Source organism: Mesoplodon mirus, assembly GCF_964341445.2.
Source record: "Mesoplodon mirus genome assembly, chromosome: 4".
Classification (NCBI taxonomy): Eukaryota; Metazoa; Chordata; class Mammalia; order Artiodactyla; family Ziphiidae; genus Mesoplodon; species Mesoplodon mirus.
Genome location: NC_138979.1, coordinates 135,529,596 through 135,555,996, shown reverse-complemented (window position 1 = coordinate 135,555,996; position 26,401 = coordinate 135,529,596). Strand labels below are relative to the sequence as shown.

The 26,401-nt window shown below is 35.6% G+C and overlaps 1 protein-coding gene across 5 annotated transcripts in view; it reads left to right on the top strand.

The window, feature by feature from the left end:
- The window catches only part of MDGA2 (MAM domain containing glycosylphosphatidylinositol anchor 2), an 823,345-nt gene that overhangs the window by 607,660 nt on the left and 189,284 nt on the right, over positions 1-26,401 (top strand). For all 5 annotated transcript variants that reach the window (XR_014293890.1, XM_082618922.1, XM_082618923.1 and 2 more), the window contains one exon: positions 21,201-21,494. Coding sequence is in view for 4 of the 5 variants with exons in the window: in XM_082618922.1 (XP_082475048.1) it covers positions 21,201-21,494 (294 nt within the window). In the remaining variant the exon portion in view is untranslated. The remainder of the gene's footprint in view (positions 1-21,200; positions 21,495-26,401) is intronic.

The following is a 26,401-nucleotide window of genomic DNA, read 5'->3' as shown; positions in this document are numbered from 1 at the left end:
GGAATGTAAACTGATACAGCCACTATGGAGAACAGTATGGAGGTTCCTTACAAAATAAAAATCGAGGGCTTCCCTGGTGGCACAGTGGTTGAGAGTTTTCCTACCAATGCAGGGGACACGGGTTTGTACCCCGGTCTGGGAAGATCCCACATGCCACGGAGCGGCTGGGCCCATGAGCCATGGCTGCTGAGCCTGCACATCTGGAGCCTGTGCTCTGCAATGGGAGAGGCCACAACAATGAGAAGCCTGTGACCACAAAAAAAATAAAATAAAAATAAAAATAAAAAAAATAGAATTACCATATAATCCAGAAATCCCACTACTGGACATACACCCAGAGAAAACCACAATTCAAAATGACACATGCACCCCAATGTTCATTGCAGCACTCTTTACAACAGCCAGGTCATGGAAGCAACCTAAATAGCCATTGACAGACGAATGGATAAAGAAGAAGTGGTATACATATACAATGGAATATTACTCAGCCATAAAAAGGAACGAAATTGGGTCATTGGTTGAGAGGGGGATGGATGTATAGCCTGTCATACAGAGTGAAGTAAGTCAGAAAAAGAAAAACAAATATTGTGTATTAACGCATATATGTGGAACCTAGAAAAATAGTACAGATGAACCAGTTTGCAGGGCAGAAATTGAGACACGGATGTAGAGAACAAACGTATGGACTCCAAGCGGGGAAGACACGGGGGGGTGGGGGGGGTGATGAATTGGGCGATTGGGATTGACATGCATATACTGATGTGTATAACATTGATGACTAATAAGAACCTGCTGTATAAAAAAATAAATAAAATAAAATTCAAAAAAAAGAGAACAAATGAAAAGCCAAAAAATATATATTATGAAAGAAAAGTAGCAAAGATTTCTAAAAATGGTTATACTCACACTAAATTAAGTTTGAGAAAATGTCAGTTGTCCACATCAGATATTATTGTTTGTATTATTATTGTTTTTATCATTTAGCCTCAGGTAGCATTGATGAAGAATGTTTGGAGCTAAAGTCTAGTGCCCTATTCATATCAATCATTCAAACAGTCCAAAATCCATGCTTGAATATTTTCAGAGTAAAGACACCTCCAGAAGGCTTACCAAATGCCCCATTAGAATATGCTAAATGACCTTGGAGAGAAATTGCTAAAATTACACAAAATAAAGGTATGTTAAATTAAATGAGAGCAGTTTACAGAGACTTCCTAAAACGTCTGAGGTTTTCTTAATAAAAATAGGAAACCGGGCTTCACTGGTGGCGCAGTGTTGAGAGTCCGCCTGCCAATGCAGGGGACGCGAGTTTGTGCCCCGGTCCGGGAGGATCCCACGTGCCGCAGAGTGGCTGGGCCCATGGTCCGTGGCCGCTGGGCCTGCGCGTCTGGAGCCTGTGCTCCGTGAAGTGAGAGGCCACAGCAGTGAGAGGCCCGTGTACCGCAAAAAAAAAAAAAAAAAATAGGAAACCTACCACAAGAGATGAACACAGTATTTACAGCTTACGTCACTGGTATTTTTTCCCTTCCATTTGGAATATCTGACCTTTATTTCACAAGCCCTCAGCCTTAAATAATCTGTTTTTAGTGGAGGAAGATTGCAGTTGAAAATTTAAATTTGAGAGTCAAGGTTAACTGACAATTCAAGTAGGAATAATGCCAAGTGTTCCAATATGGTAAAGAGAAATTAGATAGAGCTGTCTTCCACAATTCTGGGATTAACTCATGAAATGTAGTGCACATTCAACCCCCCAAAATATTTATTAAACAACCACTATAGGAAAGGGACTATAGGAAGAAATAAAAATGTATAGGGTCTAGTTCATGGATTTTATATCCCATACACTTGAAAATTTTTATTAACAGATGAAGTCAAGTAACTGCTTTATAAACTATCAGAGTGATATAGAAGCATACAGGATGAAATTATTGAATCTATTCAGCAAGAGTTCCATAGAGCAGGCAGCATCTGAGCTGGATTAAGAATGGGGATTATTTGGCATTAGATCTTAGGAGGAAATGAATTAATTAGATCTCCTTCACACAGTCAAGAACAACCACAGAATTTTATCAAGGTAGCAGCATAATCAGATTGGTGTCAGGAGGGCCTATTCATTGGGTGAATCTGCAGTGTTCCCAAAAGAGACAAAGGAAAGATGGTGGAGAAATAGAAGAGAGTTTCAGAAGACATTACAGAAGCTTTGCAATCAATCAGTTGGGCAAAGAAAACTTTTCCTCTGTTTTCCCAACATTGTAGACTACCTTTGCATTGTGAGGAGGTGTTCAGTGAGTCAGTTAGTGATAATGTGAGAGAGGAGGCAGAACATTTTTATTAGGAAGTAAATTAAGGCAGTGGAGATATGTATTACTTTATGGGTGTGTCACGTGAGAGAGGGGAAGATACAGAAGGCTTAGCTGGTAGAAGAAGCATGAGACTCGCTCATAAACTACATCTGAGAAGTCAGGTAAGCTCTTTACATCTTAGTTCCTTTTCTCTCCACCACGGCTTTAGGATTCTTTTAAGAAAGAGTTTGAGGAAATAGAGTGGAAGAAAAGGAATATAAGAAAAAAGAAGAGTCTGCCCATTAGAGTGTGTGTGTGGTGGTCAGGTTGGGGGGGGACACTATTTATTCAGCTGAAGAGGTTGATAGGAATCAGATGAGGTGCTGAGGGACACTCACAACCTCCTTAAGGGGCAGTTAAGTCAGTGACCAATGCTCTCAAGTCAATTGGGAGAGTGCCTGATTGACATCAGGCAGCTTAGTGTGTGCAGAGCCCTGGACTTGGGTCCAGGCCCAAATTTACCACTTAATAGTGTTGCAACCTTATGTCTGGCTGGACCCCAAAACTTTCCATCTGTAGAATAAAGGAATCAGCTGGGTAACTGATTTCTAAATGGTGTTCCAATGGCAACTAGAGATTTTTAAAAACTATTCTCAGGGTCTACTGAACTGCGCGGGGAAGGGAAGTAACCAGATGAGAATTTTACCCTTTTTTATTTCCCTTGCCATTTCACATAGAACAAAATATATCTCTCTTTTATATATAGAACTTCTATCTACAATTAAATTTGGACAGAGGATTCTGACTTAAGTTCACAAACACATACATGTGCACACAGTATTAAAAACATATAGTTGAAAGCCATTTGCTTAGATGAGTTCTTCCAGTCCTCCCAAAGTATGTTACGCTTCTATGATTCCAAAATGTTATACTTCAGTTCAGAATATGGTAATGCCACATTCTGAGGAACGTTAAGTCTGAATGAGGGACTTAAGGAAAGGTTCGAGATGACAGATTGGTTTGGGATTAGGTGTACTTGAAAGGTTGGTAAGATATTCTCAAGTTTCTGGTGACCAATTAGAAAGTAGGGTTTGGGTTGAGGCTCAGGCTTCCTGGCCTGGTGGTGACACAATTTTGGGGAAGATCATTCACAAGGAAATTCCAGCCAAAATCATTTATGAGGATGACCAATGTCTCGCTTTCCATGACATTTCCCCTCAAGCACCAACACATTTTCTGGTGATACCCAAGAAACATATATCCCAGATTTCTGCAGCAGAAGATAATGGTGAAAGTCTTCTTGGACATTTAATGATTGTTGGCAAGAAATGTGCTGCTGATCTGGGCCTGAAGAAGGGTTATCAAATGGTGGTGAATGAAGGTTCAGATGGGGGACAGTCTGTCTATCGTGTTCATCTCCATGTTCTTGGAGGTCGGCAGATGAATTGGCCTCCTGGTTAAGCATGTTGTAGGGATAATTTTCCCTTCTCTCTTCAGTGATCAAGTTTTCAAGTTTCAATATGCTAAACAATACTTTTATTTTTTTTGCCTGTGTATGGAGAGATTGCAGAAATAATTTTAAAAACCCATACATAATAAAAGATTGTTGTATGGTCCAAAAAAAAAAAAAGTAGGGTTTAATAATCGAGAGAAAAGTCAGAAGTAGAACATGGACTTCACAAGTAGTTGCCTTAATTAGAAGTGGATGAGCTTATCCAAGAAGAGAGTATGAAGCAAAAACAAACAAACAAAATGTCCAAGGACATGGTGGAAAAAGCAGAAACCATGAAGAAAATGGAAAAAAAAAGTGGTCAGTGGAAACCAAATGAAAGAGGGGAATATCCAGTGGAAAACTTCCTGTATTTACAGCATCTTTAGGGCCTTCAATATCTTTTCATCAGCATGTGAAGATTATATTTGTTTCAGGTACTTTAATATTGATGCATGGAATTTGATAGTGGAAGTGAGCTCTTATATTTCTTCAAGTGAAAGGATTGGGAATTGAAGGAGGGAAGGTGGGTGGGAAGGAGAGAGAAAAGAGAGAGAATGAGAGAAAGAGATTTACAGACAGTAGCAATTACACTAATTCTCTTTTCAATTAGATCATTTACAAAAGTGAGAAGGATATTGGAAACATTTTTAGTTGGCCTTGTCAGGAAGTTATAAGTTGTTTTGAGAAGCATAAATTATATCAATATTTCTACTGCTTATTTTTGGGGAGAGCATAAATGCAAAAATTGGCTGCATTAAATTAATTCTTTGTTTTCTGTAGTAGTTGAATAAACATTAATCATGTTTTTATATTGCATTTTCTCATAAAACTGAATCTATCTAATTATGAAAATAACATCAGATTTACGATTTTCCTCCAATTATCATCTTAAAATATCCAGCACTTTCTTCCCCAAATATCAGAACCAAGATTCTACCTTACAAGCCATAGTTAAACAGTGGTTTATTAGCTGTTGTCTAATTACTGTGTCATGTGTTGAGGATTTCCTTCACTTGGCAGAATTCAACACTTTTTGAAATTCCAAGATTATATTGAGATAAGAGCAGGTCAATGAGAAATAGGAAAGAATGCCCAATTTATGTTTCCTATACCCTTCATCCACTTCTAAATGCAAGCCATGGGGACATGGAAACTATTTGAGTTTTAAATGACTGAATAAAGATTCTTCTAATCCAGAGGACTGAACACAATTAGTTAGTTCCATAATTTGCACTTAATATTTTAATAACTAGCAATAACTTATACACAAGTTAAAGAAAGAATTATGAAAATTATATTCATTAACTGATGAAGAATAAATGTCTCCATCAAACTCATAGTTGAGAATGGATGTAAATCAGGGTATATTATTTAAAGCTACAATACCAGGACTCACTCTGCATCTCTTGACTAGAGGAGAAGATAGAGATGTGGGGAGTGGTATTAGATTCACTACTGATATGATTATGATAACACTTGGAATTTTTATGTCATTTTTAGATGATACTACCAAGCTACCATTATCAATTGAAGAACAGAGAAATAAATAGAAGTAGCCATAGAGACTAGATCCATAGACTAACAGTTTGATCACTGTTTTGGACTATGTGATAGCAAAGGATCTAGAATCCTAGGTTTCTGGCATTAGACAGAACAATTATTATAGTGATATAATTTGTTTGTAGTGACTAGGTTTCATTTTACAGTTTGGAATGTCTTAAAGCTATTTCCTACAATACCTCCAAAATAGAAGTTAGAACTACCATTAGTGCAAAGGACTTTCCCCTGAAAATCTGCTTACAAACGAATTCATTTAAATATATAAAAAGGGCCTCATTAGTTTTTACAGTCTTAATTTTTCATCCTTCATTGTGCGATATCAGTGAGCTTAGCAAAGAGATTAAATAAATTTAGAAAATCATTACAGTTAGGATTTTGGTGGCACAATTTGAGGATATTTATGAATTCTGAATATTTATTTTTAAATAAAAATAAAAGATTATTGGGGCAGGTTCCCATATACCTATTTTGTAAAACATTTTAAAAAGATTTCTAAATGTCTCAGTTATTGGCATCGTTTTTAAATACTGAAGATGTTTATAGATTACCTAGTGCCTTCCATTTATAGAGAGGGAAATGGGATCCCAAATCTCAGGTACTTGTTCACTTCCTATAGCCATAACCTGATTCAAGTATACAATCTCAGATTCCAAATTCAGTATAAGTTTGCAGCATCTTACGTTAAATGGGTATGTCCCTTTACTATCGCAGGTGATTATGATATTCGGTTATGGCCTTTGACAAGGGCCTTGCATCAAAAGATCACTGTAGGCAGGTATTAAAATATTCTAAAAGGAATTCAGGTAGTATTGTAGTTGGTTCATGTGACCATGTTGGGTTGATAGTGGGGCACAACACTCTCCCCTACTCTGAGAACACCGCTTCAAAGAGTGTTAGGATGTCAGGTCCCATTTTCTCATCTCATATTCCTCTCACTAAAATGGGGCATGGCCTTAACCTGTTCTAACCTAGGTGCATAGATTGAACAATATTCATTTCACCAAAGGAGACCACTTTCAGCGTTATGCTAGGTTAAAAATTCTTTAGGGCAACTCAACGAGATGATACTTGTCTTGTTCTAGCTTCCTGAGAAGAGTGGACCCAGGGTTTGTGTCTTTAAAATGCTGCCTAACCACACCTAGGGATGTGTACTCCTGAGTGGCATGAATTACATATTAAAGTAACCCTAGTCTATACATTAAAACTTGCAGCACGCAAGTGTAGATCACATTGTCTATGGTGAAGTATTTTTTTTAACTTTTATAGCAACGTAACAAAAACATAGAAAATGCATGAATTGTAAGTATAAAGCTTAAATAGTTTACACACATATATATCCACACCCAGTTTAGGAAGCAAAGCATTAGCATATGCTGAAGCATTTCAAAGTGTTGAACATAGGTCAATTCTGACTGCAAAACCCAGGTTCTTTACACAAAACACACAGCTTCTCAATGGAACAAGCACACGTAATGAGATTTCAGACTCCAGGGATAAACTGTGAGAAATGTAAATATTTTTGTTGAGTGAATCCATTTCAGAAAACCCAAATCATGGCATGTCTGCCTTCTTACCTCTCTGACTAAAGAATTGGAGCCTGGGTGGTCCTGTTGGGTGAAAGTCAGCCTAAGAGACAGCCTAGGCTCAGAACTGAAAGCTTTAGATAAGGAGACAAGAAAATAGTTTGCAGGGGAAGGGGAGAACTGAGGACAGCAGATTCCGCTGAGTACGTAAATAAATCAGGTAAATACATCAGAATTTCCCAAATTTTAGGGATGTTCTACCATAATAATGATGAGATTTAAAAAGATGTGAAATTAAAAGCATATCATTGCACTTTAAAAAAAGGTTCTGGGCTTCCCTGGTGGTGCAGTGGTTGAGAGTCCGCCTGCCGATGCAGGGGACACGGGTTCGTGCTCCGGTCCGGGAAGATCTCACATGCTGCGGAGCGGCTAGGCCCGCGAGCCATGGCCGCTGGGCCTGCGCATCCGGAGCCTGTGCTCCGCAACGGGAGAGGCCACAACAGTGAGAGGCCCGCATACGGCAAAAAAAAAAAAAAAAAAAAAAGGTTCTATGCACAGTACGAAATATATTAGTAATTTAAATACACGAAGTAGAAATAATAAAATGACAAGGAGTTCAAATGTCTGCACTCTAAAATGCACTTAGTTTGAATTACAGTTCACTATAAATGAAAAATAAATAGTCCACTTTCACCAAGACTATCTAAATAATACTTGTAAACAAAATGTATTTAGTTGACATTTAAACGGAAATACCCTTGCTTAGGAATAAAATGGAATGTAAAAGTATATTAATAAAATGGTACTAAACTCTATTCACACACTTATTAGCTTAGAATGAGTTATATATCATTCCAATCAATGATGTTATATGAGTTTTTATGTGGTTTTAAAATTAGGCCCATATTTTTACTGTAGCATTCTATACTTCTACAGACTGGCAGAATGGATCATAAAATACAATCATGCATTTGTAGAATATTTGTTAATAAAGTGTCCATGTGTTATAAGGAAACCCTTCTCCTATGTTTTAACTGACCAGTTCTCTGCTAATGGATCTGTTAATTAAACCTCATTTGCTCTAAAGAACACGTGGTCCTGATCTGTTGATGGAACATTGTGTTCACTGGTTGTTTCACTTTGCTCTTAACAAAGCATGAAAGAGCCAGCTTCATTTTATGTCAAAATGTTTATTAAAATGGTGATAGTGTCTATTTCCACAGGATAAGGCATATTCAGTAGTACATAATCAGTGATGTAATTAGGGAATTTGTAAACCACAGGCATTGTTCAGAGTGATCATGTATAAGAGGCTAAACAATGTCAGATGGATTCTACAAGGAGACAAATGGCCTTTTTATTATAGAAGTAAATTGATTTTTCTAGCCATTAGGCACTGAAGAGTTTATCACTGTGAGCAACAGTTGCTCTAGAATAGCGGTCCCCAACCTTTTTGGCACCAGGGACAGGTTTCGTGGAAGACAGTTATTCCACAGACTGGGCGTGGTGCGCGGAGGAGGGGGCCAGATGGTTCAGGCGGTAATGCGAGCGATGGGGGGTGGCAGGTGAAGCTTCGCTGGCCCGCCTGCCGCTCACCTCCTGCTGTGCAGCCCGGTTCCCCAACAGGCCACGGACCAGTACCGGTCCACGACTCAGAGATTGGGGACCCCTGCTCTAGAAAATAAAATAAATTGTGGATTTCTTTAAAGCATCTTTCTTTTGCTATGCTTTCATTGCACTTTTGATATATAACTTATAGCTTATCCTCCTTTTAATTTAGAATTCCTTCACCCACAGGAAAGCAATCACATAATTAACATGATCAGACAGTTCCTTTTTACTTATTGGTTCCCAGTTTTCATGGCAACACCCTGACCTTTGTGAAAATGTACAACAGTGACATTTTGTCATCTTCATAAGAGAGAGATAGATGTATTGAGGAATGTCTAAACCTCATTACTTCATAGGAATAGAATGGGCGCTAGGATATCTGTATTTTTTTTAACATCTTTATTGGAGTATAATTGCTTTACAGTGGTGTGTTAGTTTCTGCTTTATAACAAAGTGAATCAGTTATACATATACATATGTTCCCATATCTCTTCCCTCTTGTGTCTCCCTCCCTCCAAACCTCCCTATCCCACCCCTCTAGGTGGTCACAAAGCACCGAGCTGATCTCCCTGTGCTATGCTGCTGCTTCCCACTAGCTATCTACCTTACATTTGGTACTGTATATATGTCCATGCCACTCTCTCACTTTGTCCCAGCTTATCCTTCCCCCTCCCCACATCCTCAAGTCCATTCCCTAGTAGGTCTGTGTCTTTATTCCCATCTTACCCCTAGGTTCTTCATGACATTGTTTGTTTTCTTAGATTCCATATATATGTGTTAGCATATGGTATTTGTCTTTCTCTTTCTGACTTACTTCACTCTGTATGACAGACTCTAGGTCCATCCACCTCAGTACAAATAACTCAATTTCATTTCTTTTTATGGCGAGTAATATTCCATTGTATATATGTGCCACATCTTCTTTATCCATTCATCTGATGTTGGACACTTAGGTTGCTTCCATTTCCTGACTATTGTAAATAGAGTTGCAAGGACAGCCTCTTCAATAAGTGGTGCTGGGAAAACTGGACAGGTACGTGTAAAAGTATGAGATTAGAACACTCCATAACACTGTACACAAAAATAAGCTCAAAATGGATTAAAGACCTAAATGAAAGGCCAGACACTATCAAACTCTTAGAGGAAAACATAGGCAGAACACTCTATGACATAATTCACAGCAAGATCCTTTTTGACCCACCTCCTAGAGAAATGGAAATAAAAACAAAAATAAACAAATGAGACCTAATGAAACTTCAAAGCTTTTGCACAGCAAAGGAAACCATAAACAAGACCAAAAGACAACTCTCAGAATGTGAGAAAATATTTGCAAATGATGCAACTGACAAAGGATATCTGTATTATGTGCCATTTTATAGTACAGTCCAAACACACAGTTCAAATTATTATATCTAATGGCAGAAATCTGCACCTTCTTTCCTTGGATGGCTTTAGGGGTTGCCTCTGACTACTCAGATTAAAAAGGTTCACTACTGTCCTTTCTAAAATATTATCTTTTTCAAATAGTGTCCTCATCTGAAATGAATGCATATTTCCAAGACAGCTGACAATGGTAATGATATATATATATATATATATATATATATATATATATATATATATATATATATATATATATATAATTTATAAAATATTTTGTTGACCCTATGTGTACCCATTCTCAGTACTTGAGACATCACAGGTATGAATAAAACAAAATATTTGCCTTCAATGTAGAAATATATGCAGAACAATAAAATACAGTCATTGATATCACCATAATAAAAGGCATTGAGGAGAAAATATAACAACTAACATATATTGAGTGTTTACTATATGAGAGACCTTGTGTTCAAGATTTTATGTGTATTATACTGCTTAATTCTAAAAAAAGAAAATTGAAGTCGGTAATATTACGTTCACTTTACTTAAACTGAGAGATACTGGTTAGATAACTTTCCTGAGGTCATGCAGCTAATAGGTGGTAGAGCTAAGATCTGAATCTAGGCTGCCAGACCTGAGCCTCGCTCTTTACAAGTATATTACATAACTTAAAATACTTTACACTTCAGAGGATGCTCTAATGTGCATTCTGCCATTTTATCTTTAAATTCTCATTAAATTCTCCTTTTCCTCAGCCTTATTTGCTGATGAGAAAACAGATTAAGACAATCCAAGATTGCACAGCTAGTAAGTGCTTTGACCCTGTGTCCAAGTCCAATTTCTAATCTTGTACACTTACAACTCTTCCAGACTATACATGTCAATTTAAAAAGGCCTTCTGACTTAAAAATGATTGTGAGCAGTTATCAGTTACTGAGAATTCTCCCTATTTATCAGCTTCCATAATGCATACTGAAAGTTTTAAAAGTAGTTAAAGGTTTAACTCTCTTGCCCCCAGTCTTAAGCATATTTACCTATTTGAGGGGCTCAAAAATATGTATTAAAGTGAATCGGTAATAGCTCCAGCCTAGGGCATAAGTTCATACATGCAGTTCTGCTTTTGTTACTCCCATAATGTTAATTTAAGGGATAGTGCATTTATACACACATTTAAATATATTTACATAAATCATGGCACCATTTTCAAGAGTGAGTAGGCAAGAACACAAATGTGTAATGGAATATCCGAATTCCAGGAATTTGGGAATCTCTGAGCTAACTTTTAAGCTATAGGACTCTTTCCTGTTTGTTACCTTTAGTTTGTATAATACATGTATAGAATGTGGTATTCAACTTTTCAAGTTTAAATTCTTAATCAATTGTTTATACCCAATTAACTATAGTTTTCCACCTTTACTCTGCATTATTGAAAAAAATATATACCAAACATGAAATGGAACTTGATTAACAGTAGAGAGTTAAGTTGAGGAATTGGTCCCCTATTTCCCAGAAATGATTATAGATTGATTATCTTTTCATCAAATGACCTGGTCATAATCTTAGTAATTAAAGATCTTAGCACTTTATTTGAGGTTTTGACTATTATAATATCTCCTTTCTTATTACAGAAAAAAGCAAGTTCTTCTCAGTCTAGTTCAGATTCCTAGCTTGCTAAAATGTTAACATAATTCAAGTCACTAGCAAGCAGAATTATCTTGTTCCTGTTTTCTTATTTAGTTGTCTCAAAGAAAACAAGATGTGAGACTTTACATAATTAGTCAGTGACCGTCGTTCATTTCTGTATTTCAGTACATGAGAAACACATACAATAAGTCAGGAAAGGGAGGTTAAACTCAGAAAAAAGGATATGCTTTCACCCCTTTTCCCAAAAATGTCAGTAAAAAATAGTCTTGTTGATATAGGTTTATATTAATGATTCTAGAAAATATTTTACTGTAAGCTCAAGTTAGCAAACCAAATTATGTGAAGATCATAGCAATTCAAGATACTTGAAAACTAAGCTTAAGCAAATGCTACATAAGTAACCCCAGCTTAAGGCCCCCTTCACTTACCTGTTTATGAGGCAGCAAGTATTTATTTGCAACTGACCCTGTAGCTTGTGTAGCAGAGAAAATATGAATGCCACTCAAAGAGTGATTTTCTCTTTTGCTCTTTCATCTTACACTTTGTGTTCCACTGAATCCCTCGGAGGCTATTCTTGTGCCATAGCAACACCTGCTGGGAGAGGGAAATTGGAACAGCCATAACTGTTGCCTGCCAAACCTGTATGAATGGCACGGCATGTCCTCCATCTTCTAATACTAAACTCTCCAGAGTTGCTACGCTTCAGGATTCTGCCTCTCCCCATATGTTTCAAATAACTAACAATACCATTGTAATAAGATTTTCTATAACTCTTTAAAAAATAAGCATTGTGCATGTGTGTATGTATGGGTGTGTGTGCATGCACATTTCCCCTAAGAATTTCAAAATGCAAACACCGTGCTATTTTAACCTCATGTTTGTTTTTAATACATGCTTTCTTCTTTCTCTATAGCTAGATTTGTAAAATATTGTCAATCCTGTCTTATTAGCATCTCCTCATTTATTATAGGTGAGCCACTAAAAAAAAGTGTGTATGTCAGTGCAGAAAAGGCAGTTTTTATTTACAGAGTATGATAAGAGATGTATTTATGCTTATTCATATTATGGACAAAAACAGTAAGCTTAACATATGGTATGATGGCATGTTGAAAAATAAGTGCCTATTTCATATATGATTTACCCACAAGACTGTAAGTAATACGAGTCTTAGAATATGGGTCCAAATGGACATTCTGTTGTAGAGCTAACTAGCTTTTTTTTTTAATTGATGATAGAGGAAAGCCATAGCATGGACAAATTACTCAATACTACCAAATACTTCCAATATTTTACCTCCCTGTTTCATTATTATGCCCAAATTAAAATCTAATATACATGCTAACTTTATGAAAACCTATGGTTTTTGTGTCTTTTTAAACTAAAAATAGAGTTGATGTGTGAAAATGATCTTGAAATTTATATACTTTATAATTAAGCCTTTGATAATCAAGAGGTGATTATTCATCAATAGTTTTCTTACTTTGGTTGCTTAGAAACCTTGATTGGTGCTCCATCAATTAATCATGAATTTATTAAGCACCTCTAAAATACTTTGAAATATCACATGGTGTGGGAGCTATTTTCTTAGGAAATAGATAAAGCCTAGTACTGACCTCAGAATGTTTTGGCTACATATGTAAAAGAGTAGACATTTTGTCGTGACATCGATAGAATAAATCAGATACACTATAATTCAGAGACATGGAGGATGAATAAAAGATACAGAAATCAGGAGACTTAAGAGAACAGGAAGTTTCAGTTGGGTCTTAGAAGAATGGGAAATCGTTGGATGGGTGTTATGACGGGAAAGTCATTCATGGAGTGAAGGAAGGAAGGCAAGGAGTAGGAAATGAGCCAAGTGTTAGGCAGACCAAGAGACCTATCAAAATTGAATAGCGAGCTTTTCACAGAAGCACTATGGCTTAATAAGTGTTGGCAGGTAAAATGGAAAATAAGCAATGGGATTTAGACATTCTAGAAAATGGGGAGCTACTAAAGCTATTTGAATGGTAGAAAATAGGATTTTTAAGATAGATTAATTCAGAAATGGTAAGATTTTTTTAGGAGGAGGAAGAAGCAATTGTCAATTAGATTTTAGTGATCCATTTATATGGGGGAAGATAATTCAGAAGGAAGTGCAGCAATGCAATATATTATTATATTAACCTTTGGCTCAGGGAAGTTCTGCATATTTTAAAATGACAGCAATTGCAAAAATACTCTATGTGCTGCATATCATATAAATCACCATATTGTCTCTGTGTTTTTACAAAACAGGAAGTATCCATTGGCAACCTTTATTCCTTTCATGAGAAATGAGGTCTAGAGTGTCTCTGTCTTTCATCAAATATTGTTACCCGTCATGGTCTCTAAAAGAAAGCAAATATGAGCAAATCCATTAGTAAATGAGGAGTCTTTAGCATGTTGGATTTCTTTTGTCACCTTGAATTTTTTTTTTTTTTTCTGCTGTACGCAGGCCTCTCACTGTTGTGGCCTCTCCCGTTGAGGAGCACAGGCTCCGGACGCGCAGGCTCAGTGGCCATGGCTCACGGGCCCAGCCGCTCTGCAGCACGCGGGATCTTCCCGGACCGGGGCACGAACCTGTGTCCCCTGCATCGGCAGGCGGACTCCCAACAACTGCGCCACCAGGGAAGCCCCACCCTGAATATTTTTCAAGCACATCTTACTATACATTTTAATTGACATATAATTATTAAGAAAATGGGTCAAGCTTATTAGTTTAAAAAGTATTTTGGAGATTTGGATTAGAATTATTTTTAAGTTGAAGGGAATTCTCAAATTTACCTTATATCATCATATGAATATTTCTCAATGACCACTTATTCTTAAAAATTCCATGTGTTAAAGTAGTTATTCCAAATCTTAGTGTGTGCTCATCAAGTCAGCTATGAGGTGCATGAGAATTAGAATAGTTCCACTATTAGTGTATGGCGGTTTTAAAATACAGATTACAGTATTGATATTATTCTCACTTACATTGAAGATACTTAATTGAATGGAAGAGAATTGAGTGGAGTTACAAGTTGCTGACAATTTCACGTAACCAAAGGCTTATCTTACTTATCCCATAGTCCATTATGAGAAGGTATTACTGATGTGCCATTGATAGTAGTTGCAATTGCAAACTATCCAGTTCTTTACTTCCATGTAAAATTATTTTCTGATTTTTCAAAACCTAAAAATCTGACTATATCCATGTGCAAGTCTCATGCTTACAAAGCTAATCTGTAATGTGTTGGGAAAAAAATTGAGAACTGCTGACTCGGACACTGAGAAAGCACTCAAGTGTGATAGAGGTATCTTTCCTTTAAAACTATGTGGTCTGCAATAAGGATATAGCTAACCTTTGAGTTTCAATCAGTATATCACCAAGGATAAAACTCACATCAAGTCTATAATAAATTTTTTTACCTCACCTGTTGTTTTTGAAGGTTAAATAATACAATAAATTTGGTTCATTTGGATTAGTTGAGTCTACAAATTCACTATTTACTTGAGTCTTAACTTTTTTACATGTGTGTATATATACCTAGTCAGCATGAGAATTCTTGAATTCTGACTTCTGGGGTTCACTTTCATAAACACAATATTTTTGGTCTTATTTACTTATGCTTTAAATATAGATTATACATTCTACTCTAGAACATACATATGTGCTATAAACTACTTCTCCCCCTAAATTCAAATATGATTGAATTAGTGCCATACTTATTTTAAGATTCTTGAAAATATGAGTCTGGTTGTCCTTCTGGAGACAATTCTACTTATTACTTAGTTTATTATAAAAAATTATAATGTATTAAAAGAAGTATATCTTTTGTTCGAACATCTACTATTAAAGTGCACTATGCATATTTACACATTTAAACCAATAAGTTCATAATAAGCATATTCTTATATCTTTGTTTCAAACAGCATGATATTTTCTCATGTAGTTGAGATGAACTAACCTTCCCCCGTATTCTTTTGAGTAGGAAAAATAAGCCAGCCATTTTCTGAGTAAAAACTGAAGATTAAATTTCCTCACCTTCCTTCCCAATGAAGAAATGGAAGCATTTTTATTTTCTATACTTACTTTATTTTACAGTCTGTGATACAGTGGAAAAGTTGACAGAGAACCAGTTTGTTCATATTACTTGTCTATTTCTTTTTATGTTTGGAATGAGAAGTTTTGGTGCCATACCATGTTTTTTAAGTTTCTCCGATTATAACATCTCCTACAGTAGCATTTCAGGTAAGAAAAATCAAAGCAAGGACAGTGTATAGACTATATGTCAAAGAATGTATCTTTGTGTTTTTATTAGGAGGGACTTTTTTCTAGCAAATGCATTATGAATAAATCTCACAAGTTGCAGACATTTCAAATTTTTCTACTTAATTTAATGTTTTCATTGTGAGACAATATTTTAAGAAAAAATAATTTAGTTGATTAGAAAAAGAGCATAAAAACATCATGACAAAATTAAATGTCATGTCCTCAAATTGGCTCTTTTGTTTGTTTTCTGTTCGTTAGTTTTTTAAATTTACAACTTATCTATCCAAATCTTAAATGAAAGGAGAAAGAAAAAGAAAACTATAGGAATCCTTTTTTTACTCTCTTATCTCTCACACACCTTCACAAATTTGAAGATCTACTGCATCTGCAATCTATACTAACAATATATTTTAGAGGAGATTCTGCTAGTTGTATGGATTACTAATTATATAGAATTATTATGTTTCATTGTTATTTATTGCTTTTTTAAAATGTTCATAATTTATATCTATTATATTTATTTCTTTTATATTCACAGATTTTAATCTTTTCCCCTTCTTACCCTCTTGCCCTCTCTCCCCCTCTTCCTTCCTCAATTATTTCATGACTTCCTGGTCTGTGCCAACCAGGAAAGCAGGGCATCAGGCTTCAGAGATAGAGTTTGACACTCTGTGCCTTCAAGGAGCTATCTGGTCAGGGATATAGACATGGAAGAAGATACGGGGTGAAACTTCGAGTACAGGTTAAATGGGTATACAACGTAATATGTGGTCAAGAAGAGTGAGCAACAAACTCAGCCTAGGGGTAGGCAAAGTATCATCACATAAGTGGTAACTTTGAACTGAATCTCAACACACGTGGCAGGTAGGGGGTGCTCAGACAAGGGCCTGACTTGCCAAATGCAGGAAAGAACTGCAAGGGCACTGAGGTTCACTAGTCAGTGAAACTGTAAGTGATGAGTGTTGTAGGAGTGAGTGATTCTAGAGGAGCATTTCTAAGACTATGTTTCTAGAATACCGTGTCTGGAATGATACACTTGTTGTTATTAAAAAGTGGAGTTTTCATCAAATGAGCTTTGGATAATAGATTGCATTAACATTTTAATTTTCTCTGGGCTTCTTGAAGACTATAATATGCTAATATGCATAGCACATATTGTAGAAGAATGAAAAATGAACAATATACAAAAAAAAATTACTAATAATCCCACACTCAGGGAGAACCACTGTTAGTGTTTTGGTATAGTTCCTTTTGGGATTTCTTTTCCTCTACACTTTTCCCCATGTAAATCTTGTTCTCTTCCATAAATCAGTGCTCAACTGCTTCACTGTCTTAATTTGTACATTTGGTATAAACATTTTTACTGAGTTCCTATTATGTGTAAAGTAGAGTGTGGGATGCTGCAAGTATAAAGATGAATCATGTATATTCTCCCTTTAAGAAACTCTCTGTTATCAGTTATTAGCATACATCTTTTTTTATATAAAAATGTGATACTGGGCTTCCCTGGTGGCGCAGTGGTTGAGAGTCCGCCTGCCGATGCAGGGGACGCGGGTTCGTGCCCCGGTCCAGGAGGATCCCGCATGCCGCAGAGCGGCTGGGCCCGTGAGCCATGGCCGTGAGCCTGTGCGTCCGGAGCCTGTGCTCCGCAACGGGAGAGGCCACAGCAGTGAGAGGCCCGCATACCGCAAAAAAAAATTAAATAAATAAAAGGAGGGCTTTGTTGGAGATCCCTCTTAAAAAAAAAAAAAAAGTGATACTGTACATACTGCTCAGTAACATGTTTTACTCACTTTTTAATAGTGGTTGTAGCTATTCATGCTATTCACTAGCATGTTTTCCTTGCTTAACAATATAAATATCTTTGTCAATAAATGTGGGTCTATTGCATCATCATTTAAAAAGGCTGCATCATAATCTATTATGTGACTGTACCACGATTTTTTTTAGTTAATCTGTCAGACTGTTTTCAGTTTTTTTTTTTTTAATTAAAGCAGTATTATGATGAGCACACTCATTGAGGATTGAAGTTTTTCATAGTTACAGGGACATGATTTTATTTATGATGATAAGTTTATGACACAGAAGCAGGAGGCCTGGAAGAATTAAACTGGCAGCAGAAAGACCACTTAGGACACTGTCACAAGAAGAGATAAGGATGACTTATACTAAGAAAGCTACCTATAGCCATGAAAAGAGATAGGCTGATATGAGAGATATTTTTGATAGAGAAACCAAAGCTGCTGATTGGAAGTGGTGAGTTAGAAGATGGTGAAACAAAGAAAAGTCTATTGTTAACAACTAAGTCAAGAAATAAATAATGCTTAGGTTTGGGGATTTGCAAGGCTTTTGGAAAATAGTAGTAGGCTGCAATCATTGACTGGAAGAACTTTGGGGTAAAGTTACAGTTCACATTATAAACATGCAAAACAGAGAGATATTAATGAGAACAAACAAAATCTCCTGACAGAAAAATTATGATAATAATTTAGAGCATTCTAGAAAATGGAAAATTTAATGTGGAGAGAGAGAGAAGTCTATAAAAACTATGACAAGTTTTAAGACCTTCTTGTCCAAGAAAGTTGCAAAAAAATGTTAACTCTGAAATCAAGATTTAAAAAGCCTCCTGGAAGAGATGGAAAATAAACTTTATTTTAATTAGGCTTTGGTGTTTATTTTAAAATGAGCAAATTTATTCAAAAATCAACTTGTAACTTACCTAGATTGAAACTGAGGTTTACATTTCTATAATTTTGATTACATAGGGAGAAAAGTTTATCTAACAAATGAATAACATACATTAACAAGGGAGTTTTTGAACTATCTAGTATGATAAACTTAAAAAAATGTAGCTAGTCAAGGATCTATTTTTGTTAGACTGGCCTAATTCATCTTATTAAGTTAGAAAATAGATACTTATTATTAGCCCCACTTCTGTCTTTAACTTTTTACTGTTTGTTCCTATAGTCAGAACACTAATAACCTTGGAGCTGGTAAAGTATAAATTCTTAGTTTCAAAAATGAAGCAATTCATACTCAGAGTGCTTAAGCTTGGCAAAGGTCATGTGGTTTGTTTGTGGAATGGATGAAATCTTCTGATTTCAAATAATAACATTCTATTAAATAATCTTTTAATGTATAATTTTTTCTCATTTATTTCACATAAATGTATCATAATTTGGATATTTATTTGGAGTGGTATATCTTATAAGAAGTTTTGACTTGTATACGGGAATTATTCTCATACAGGTAGATACAGATATTTAAAATAGACATATAAGATGTAAGACAGATAGATCAGGTAATTTGCAACATATGTGTTATTTACTCCCTCACATTTCTACCTTGACTCTTTTTTATTGTCCCTGAGAGAGTAACCAAGAGATGGGCAGGTAAAACTGGTCCAGTTTGTCCATAAGAACAGACTAATTATGAGCAAGAGGAGTCCAGTACTAACTCAAGTTATTCATTCCAGACACCATACTTCACTGGAGCCTGCTTCAGGGTTCATATCTCTACATTGGCCACGTGATATAAATTGGCCTCAGTTTGAGTTCTGTTCATTCTCAGTGTTCTCATTTGTTAAATTTTAATATTAAATATTTGATCCTAGGATTGTCATGAGAACTAATGAAAATGTAAAATCCCTAACTATGCCTGGCACACAATAGGAGCATAATTAATGTTAAATGCTGAGGTTATTGCTGTTATTCTGTGTCCTTTATCGTGGAGGGTGAATAAATACTGGAGCTTCTTTTAATCCTATTGTTACTAGATGATGCTTATTTAGAATTGCATCATTCCCTGGTGGTTCACTTCAAAAAGAACAAATTATTTAACTAAATTATTTAATTGTTTATATTTACAAGAGTAAATTATCTAATCATGTAGGTTTTAAAAATGCAGCCATTTTTAAACATGTTTTTTGTTAATGCCAGTTCCTAGAATATATATATATCTACTTCAAGAAGATAGTGGTTAGTGTTTCATATTTTCTGATTTCTAAGATGCTAGCATTATTTACTTTGTTTTTTTAATTAGAAGTAAATGAAGGAATTAAATGAAAAAGACATGAAGATATTTAAATAGCAAGATAACTAATTCTCATATCACTTTGTACTTAAATTTATTTTTCTCTATGTGTAATAAAAAGGAACAACATTTCAATATTAGTTGAAAAATACTTTAAACAATAATTATATTTGTTTTTGTTCCTGGGCACTGGAGCACAGTAATGCTAGAAGGGAGAATAAAACCTTTGCCTTTTTGTCCATATTCAGTATTAACTCCAAAGAGGGGAAGCATATGACATTTATCACAATGATAGAATTATTCATATATTTCTGGTTATTATTATTCTGCCCTTCTAATTTAGCCCATGCTTTTTTGATAGATATCCCATTGCATAAATACTTTTGAATTCATACACATTTGTATGAGAAATAAAAGTCTTCCAGTGGAACAGGTGATATTGTTTGTAGGAAAACTCATTGAGTAGTATTTGCCTCTTATTAGTTCATTTTTCACCAAACCCTAACATAAATATATTCCAGCACAGTAAGGTAAGTTCCTGTAAAATCAATCTAATTTTCTCATAAATATCTTCAGTAAAATCAGAAATTAGCTTTACTTGAGAAAATTAATTTCTTAGATTATTGAAATATATTTTTGAAAACTCACTTAAAATTAATTTTACAGAAATAGTGACAGCATCATGACAAACTATGTACAGTGATCTCAAAATCTTAAAGTGAAATCATTTGAAATTAAAATGTCAAAAATATTAAAAGTCAAAAAGAACAATACACTGGATTGTCAGAGTATGGCATTGCAGTCAGTTGTTCCATTTCATTTCCTCGAGGGAAAAAAGGAATCCTAAACCTTAGCAGTTTGGCAACAGTTTCTAAACCAAATCTAGAACTTCTGGTTTTATATCAGAGGTTCTTCTTTTTCTCTTTCCTATTACATTTACTGTGCCTGCTAAGTCTATAATGTCCCTTATCCCTTTCTTATAACATCCTTGGATAAGAGATAACAGCATAGGAAGCAGAAGACTGAAAAGCTAAATCTTACCTCAGCAAGTAGGATCACTCTTCTGTGAAATGCAGATCTTAAAGACCCAGTTAATGGCTGATAATGACAAGTCACTGAGTAGATTGTTCTTATGTTGACCATTCATGTTCCAATGTAATGCTTTATTTATTTTGCTAATGTTTGAAGACCTCATTTGAGAAAGTTCTACGAAAACAATTTAGAATTATTTTAAGTGAGGGTAAGTGCCACCTATCTCCAAGGTCTCTGTAATTTTTGTCATCTGAATTGTCACACATCTTCAACCAGCAGAAGTTGTTTCCTTATGATTTTCTGTGTTTGAATATGCTTTACCAGTACATACTAACCTTGAAAAATTTTCTTTTTCCCATTTCAAGTTCCACCCAATCTGACTGTTCCACAGGAAAAATCACCTTTGGTCACCAGAGAAGGAGACACAATAGAACTGCAGTGTCAAGTAACTGGAAAACCTAAACCCATCATCCTTTGGTCTAGAGCGGATAAAGAAGTTGCAATGCCTGATGGGTCAATGCAAATGGAGAGTTATGATGGAACACTGAGGATTGTGAATGTATCTAGGGAAATGTCAGGAATGTACCGATGTCAGACCAGCCAGTACAATGGATTTAATGTGAAACCAAGAGAAGCCTTGGTGCAGCTCATCGTTCAGTGTAAGTACATTTTTTTCTATGTATTTCGAGATTGGGGGGACAAGGGAAGAAAATGAGGTGATTTTTGGAATTGGATTAGTAAACAATATTTCTACATTATTGCTACCCAATTTAAACTATAATTTCCCTAAATCTGCCTATTACTTGAACTAATACCCACTAATGGAAAAAGAATTGTATTAGTGTGTGTGTGATGATTATGATGGTGTTATGTCATTGGTTAATGCCAAAGAATCAACAAGCCTAATGGTTAAATACTGGCCATGTGCAACGAAGCAAAATGGAGTTTGGAAGTAATTGCTAATTCAGATTATAATACTCTTTTGTTTTCATAGTTTATGTTTCTGCTTCAGAAATTGCGTGCCCTTTGCCCAAATTATCCACCTATTTCAAGGCATCCTTTTGCTTAAATTGTGAAGACCTAATCATTGCAATGCTGTGTGCAATCTGAAGTTGTAAGAGTAGATTACACAATTATCTAGTAATATATAGATAATTCAGGCAGATATTAGGAACTAAAGTTTTGCTTGACTTTCTCCACAGATAATTGTTTAACTGTGAGAGCTGAATATGATAGATTTTTAACTATTTTCAATGAAATCACTGTTAGAGTTCTAACAAAAAAAATGCAGACATACTGTGCTTTGTATTTGCTTTTAGTATTAAAAATACCTAAATTCATGATATTAAGAAGTTTAACAATGTCACTGGTGTGGGTTATTAGAGGATGATGCCCTGGTATTTTGGATAGCATGTAGTGTGGATACTGTTAAAGAGAAGAAGCAAACTAAACACAATCTGTTCAAACTCCAGGAGTGTTGCTGTACATTTTAGTTGATGTATTATTTGTTAACTACATGGCGGCAAAGTCTTCAAGGAAAAGAATGAAGTAGATGAAACTATACACTTCAATAAGCAATGATGTTGTTTTCTTTCAGTGGTTCTTCTGTAACTTGGAAAATAGCAATTAGTCCAAAATGTCTATTTTTATATAAGACTTAAGGATGCTGGCAGACTAGATTATCTGACTTTAAATTTGGAAGGATAATTGAGATATGGAAGGATTATGTTTGGGGCAGGTAACAACACATGCACTTATGTATGAGGAGTATGAGTGGTGAGAGGAGCAATGTTCTGGGTGCTGCTTAACCATTCCCTGTCCCTGTTCTTTAGAAACTCAGATTTCAGTCTGCTGTTTATCCTATAAATATGCAAACTTATATTTGTCAAATATCTTGGCTGATTTCCAACTGATTACTAGTTTTATCTCTAAAGAATGCAGCTTTTATGTGGCAAGTTCCATTCCACAGTTTAATATTACATTTTTTCCTCACTGGCCTTTATACTCATGATAATAAGCTCATGGGTAGGAGGTTCACATGAAAACAGGTTTCAGAAAGAAAAAAAAATTTTTTTTTAACGAAACCTCTCCTTAATTCTCCAAAAAATAAGAGACGCTCAGGTAACCACAGAGGAAATTGATACAGTTTGGAGCACCTCATTCGTATTGGTAATCACAGGATTGTGTGCTTCCTCCGGAGTTATGCACCAAGCTTCAGTGTTCCTAAAGCCACAGGGCAATTCGTTTTCACCCTGCTCACACTCTCTGGGGAAGCTGTGAAACCCACTGCCTCTAGGGAATTTTAAATTGAAGCTTCAAGAACCGGGATCTCTTATCTCCATAGAAATAGAATATACTAACTTCCAGGATTCTATTGACAACCTAAATTTCCTTTTTTTTTTTTTTTTGCTTCCTAATAAATTTCATAGATAATAAGTTCAGCACAAGATCTTAAAATTCAATCCTATAATAAAACATGAAGATAAATACTGACACAGTTGTCTCTAGTGTCACAAGGATTTAATTGACTGAAAGCCATCAGTAGACATAGGCAAAGCCGAGTTCATTTAATGTAGAGAAAAAGATCTGCATCCCAAGGTGACTTTGCAGAGCAGGGGGTATAATCTAACAGCACTTCGTCTCAGAGGCAACTTCCCTGGCCTATCCAGAAAGGTGGCTGGATGCCAGCAGTCTTGCCAGTTTCAGATAAGGATGCCATCATGTCTTTCAAAAAGCTTCATTTCATGTATTCCCAACTCTTCTGAAGAATCTAGTTATGTGTCTGAGCATTTGCCAGGTACAAAAACTGGTAAGAACTCCAGAATATGTCTGAGTCAAGCATTCATTTTCCAGGCACATAATCCCTGCTAGTAGGCCCAGCTTGCAAGCCTACCTAAACCTTATTCCTGCAAAACTAGCCATGTAGGAATTCTGATACATTTTTTAAATCATAAATATTTTAACTTTTATGGTGACTTCTTAAAAGTATTAAAATAATATGGTATTTGTGCTTAACTGGAATAGCCATGCTACAAGTGAGAATTCATATAGAATATAAAATATTAAGTTATTTTCATACACACATGCACACAAGTATACATATATATGTGCATGTGTTTATGTCATCCTCAGCAATTAGTTACATCGTTGCATAACAAGCTATGCTTTGTATATCTTGTGTTCCCAGCATAATATATTTTACATTATAGCTATTCAGAAAATGTGTTGAGTAAATATGTTATGATAACAAATGTAATAAGAATATATATACACACACACACACATACATCTTGCTTCTTGCATAACTAGTTCTTATTATTTAGGTTTCAAGAGTATCTGAGGACTTGTTGCATAACAGTTGTTTTTCTTTTTTTTAAATCTTTACTGGAGTATAATCACTTTAAAATGGTGTGTTAGTTTCTGCTTTATAACAAAGTGTCAGCTATACATATACATATACACCCATATATCCTCCCTCTTGCGTCTCCCTCCCACCATCCCTATCCCACCCTTCTAGGTGGTCACAAAGCACTGAGCTGATCTCCCTATACTATGTGGCTGCTTCCCACTAGCTATCTATTTTATATTTAGTAGTATAAAATAAAGTCCATGCCACACTCTCACTTCGTTGCAGCTTACCCTTCCCCCTCCCCATGTCTTCAAGTCCATTCTTTACGTCTGCATCTTTATTCCTGTCCAGCCCCTAGATTCTTCAGAACTTTTTTTTTTTAGATTCCACATATATGTGTTAGCATACAGTATTTATTTTTCTCGTTCTGACTTACTTCCCTCTGTATGACAGACTCTAGGTCCATCCACCTCATGACATATAACTCAATTTTGTTTCTTTTTATGGATGAGTAATATTCCATTATATATATGTGTCACATCTTCTTTACCCATTCATCTGTCGATGGACACTTAGGTTGCTTCCATGTCCTGGCTATTGTAAATAGAGCTGCAATGAACATTGTGGTACATGACTGTTTTTCAATTATAATTTTCCCAGGGTATATGCACAGTAGTGGGATTGCTGGGTTGATTGGTAGTTCTACTCTTAGTTTTTTAAGGAAACTCCATACTGTTCTCTATAGTGGCTGTACTAATTTACACTCCCACCAACAGTGAAAGACAGTTCCCTTTTCTCCACACACTCGCCAGCATTTATTTTTTGGAGATTTTTTGATGATGGCTATTCTGACTGGTGTGAGGTGACACCTCATTGTATTTTGATTTGCATTTCTCTAATGATTAGTGATGTTGAGCATTCTTTCATGTGTTTGTGGTCAGTCTGTATGTCTTCTTTGGAGAAATGTATATGTAGGTCTTCTTCCCATTTTTGGATACTTTTTTTTTTTTTTTTTGATATTGAGCTGCATGAGCTGCTTGTAAGTTTTGGAGATTAATCCTTTGTTAGTTGCTTCATTTGCAAATATTTTCTCCCATTCTGAGGGTTGTCTTTTCGTCTTGTTTACAGTTTCCATTGCTGTGCGAAAGCTTTTAAGTTTCATTAGGTCCCATTTGTTTATGTTTGTTTTTATTTCCATTTCTCTAGGAGGTGGGTCAAAAAGGATCTTGCTGTGATTTATGTCATAGAGTGTTCTGCCTATGTTTTCCTCCAAGAGTTTTATAGTGTCTGGCCTTATATTTATCTCTTTATCCATTTTGAGTTTACTTTTGTGTATGGTGTTAGGGAGTGTTCTAATTTCATTCTTTTACATGTAGCTGTGCAGTTTCCCCAGCACCACTTATTGAAGAGGCTGTCTTTTCTCCATTGTATATTCTTGCCTCCTTTATCAAAAATAAGGTGACCATATGTGTGTGGGTTTATCTCTGGGCTTTCTATCCTGTTCCATTGATCTATATTTTTGTTTTTGTCCCAGTACCATACTGTCTTGATTACTGTAGCTTTGTAGTATAGTCTGAAGTCAGGGAGCCTGATTCCTCCAGCTCTGTTTTTCTTTCTCAAGATTGCTTTGCCTATTCGGGGCATTTTGTGTTTCCATACAAATTGTGAAATTTTTGTTCTAGTTCTATGAAAAATGCCATTGGTAGTTTGATAGGGATTGCATTGAATGTGTAGATTGCTTTGGGTAGTATAGTCATTTTTGCAGTGTTGATTCTTCCAATCCAAGAACATAGCATGTATCTCCATCTGTTTGTATCATCTTTAATTTCTTTAATCAATGTCTTATAGTTTTCTACATACAGTTCTTTTGTCTCCCTAGGAAGGTTTATTCCTAGGTATTTTATCCTTTTTGTTGCAATGGTAAATGGGAGTGTTTCCTTAATTTCTCTTTCAGATTTTTTCATCATTAGTGTATAGGAATGCAAGAGATTTCTGTGCATTAATTTTTTGTCCTGAAACTTTACCAAATTCATTGATTAGGTCTAGTAGTTTTCTGGTGGCATCTTTAGGATTCTCTATGTATAGTATCATGTCATCTGCAAACAGTGACAGTATTACTTCTTCTTTTCCAATTTGTATTCCTTTTATTTCTTTTTCTTCTCTGATTGCCATGATTAGGATTTCCAAAGCTATGTTGAATAACAGCGGTGAGAGTGG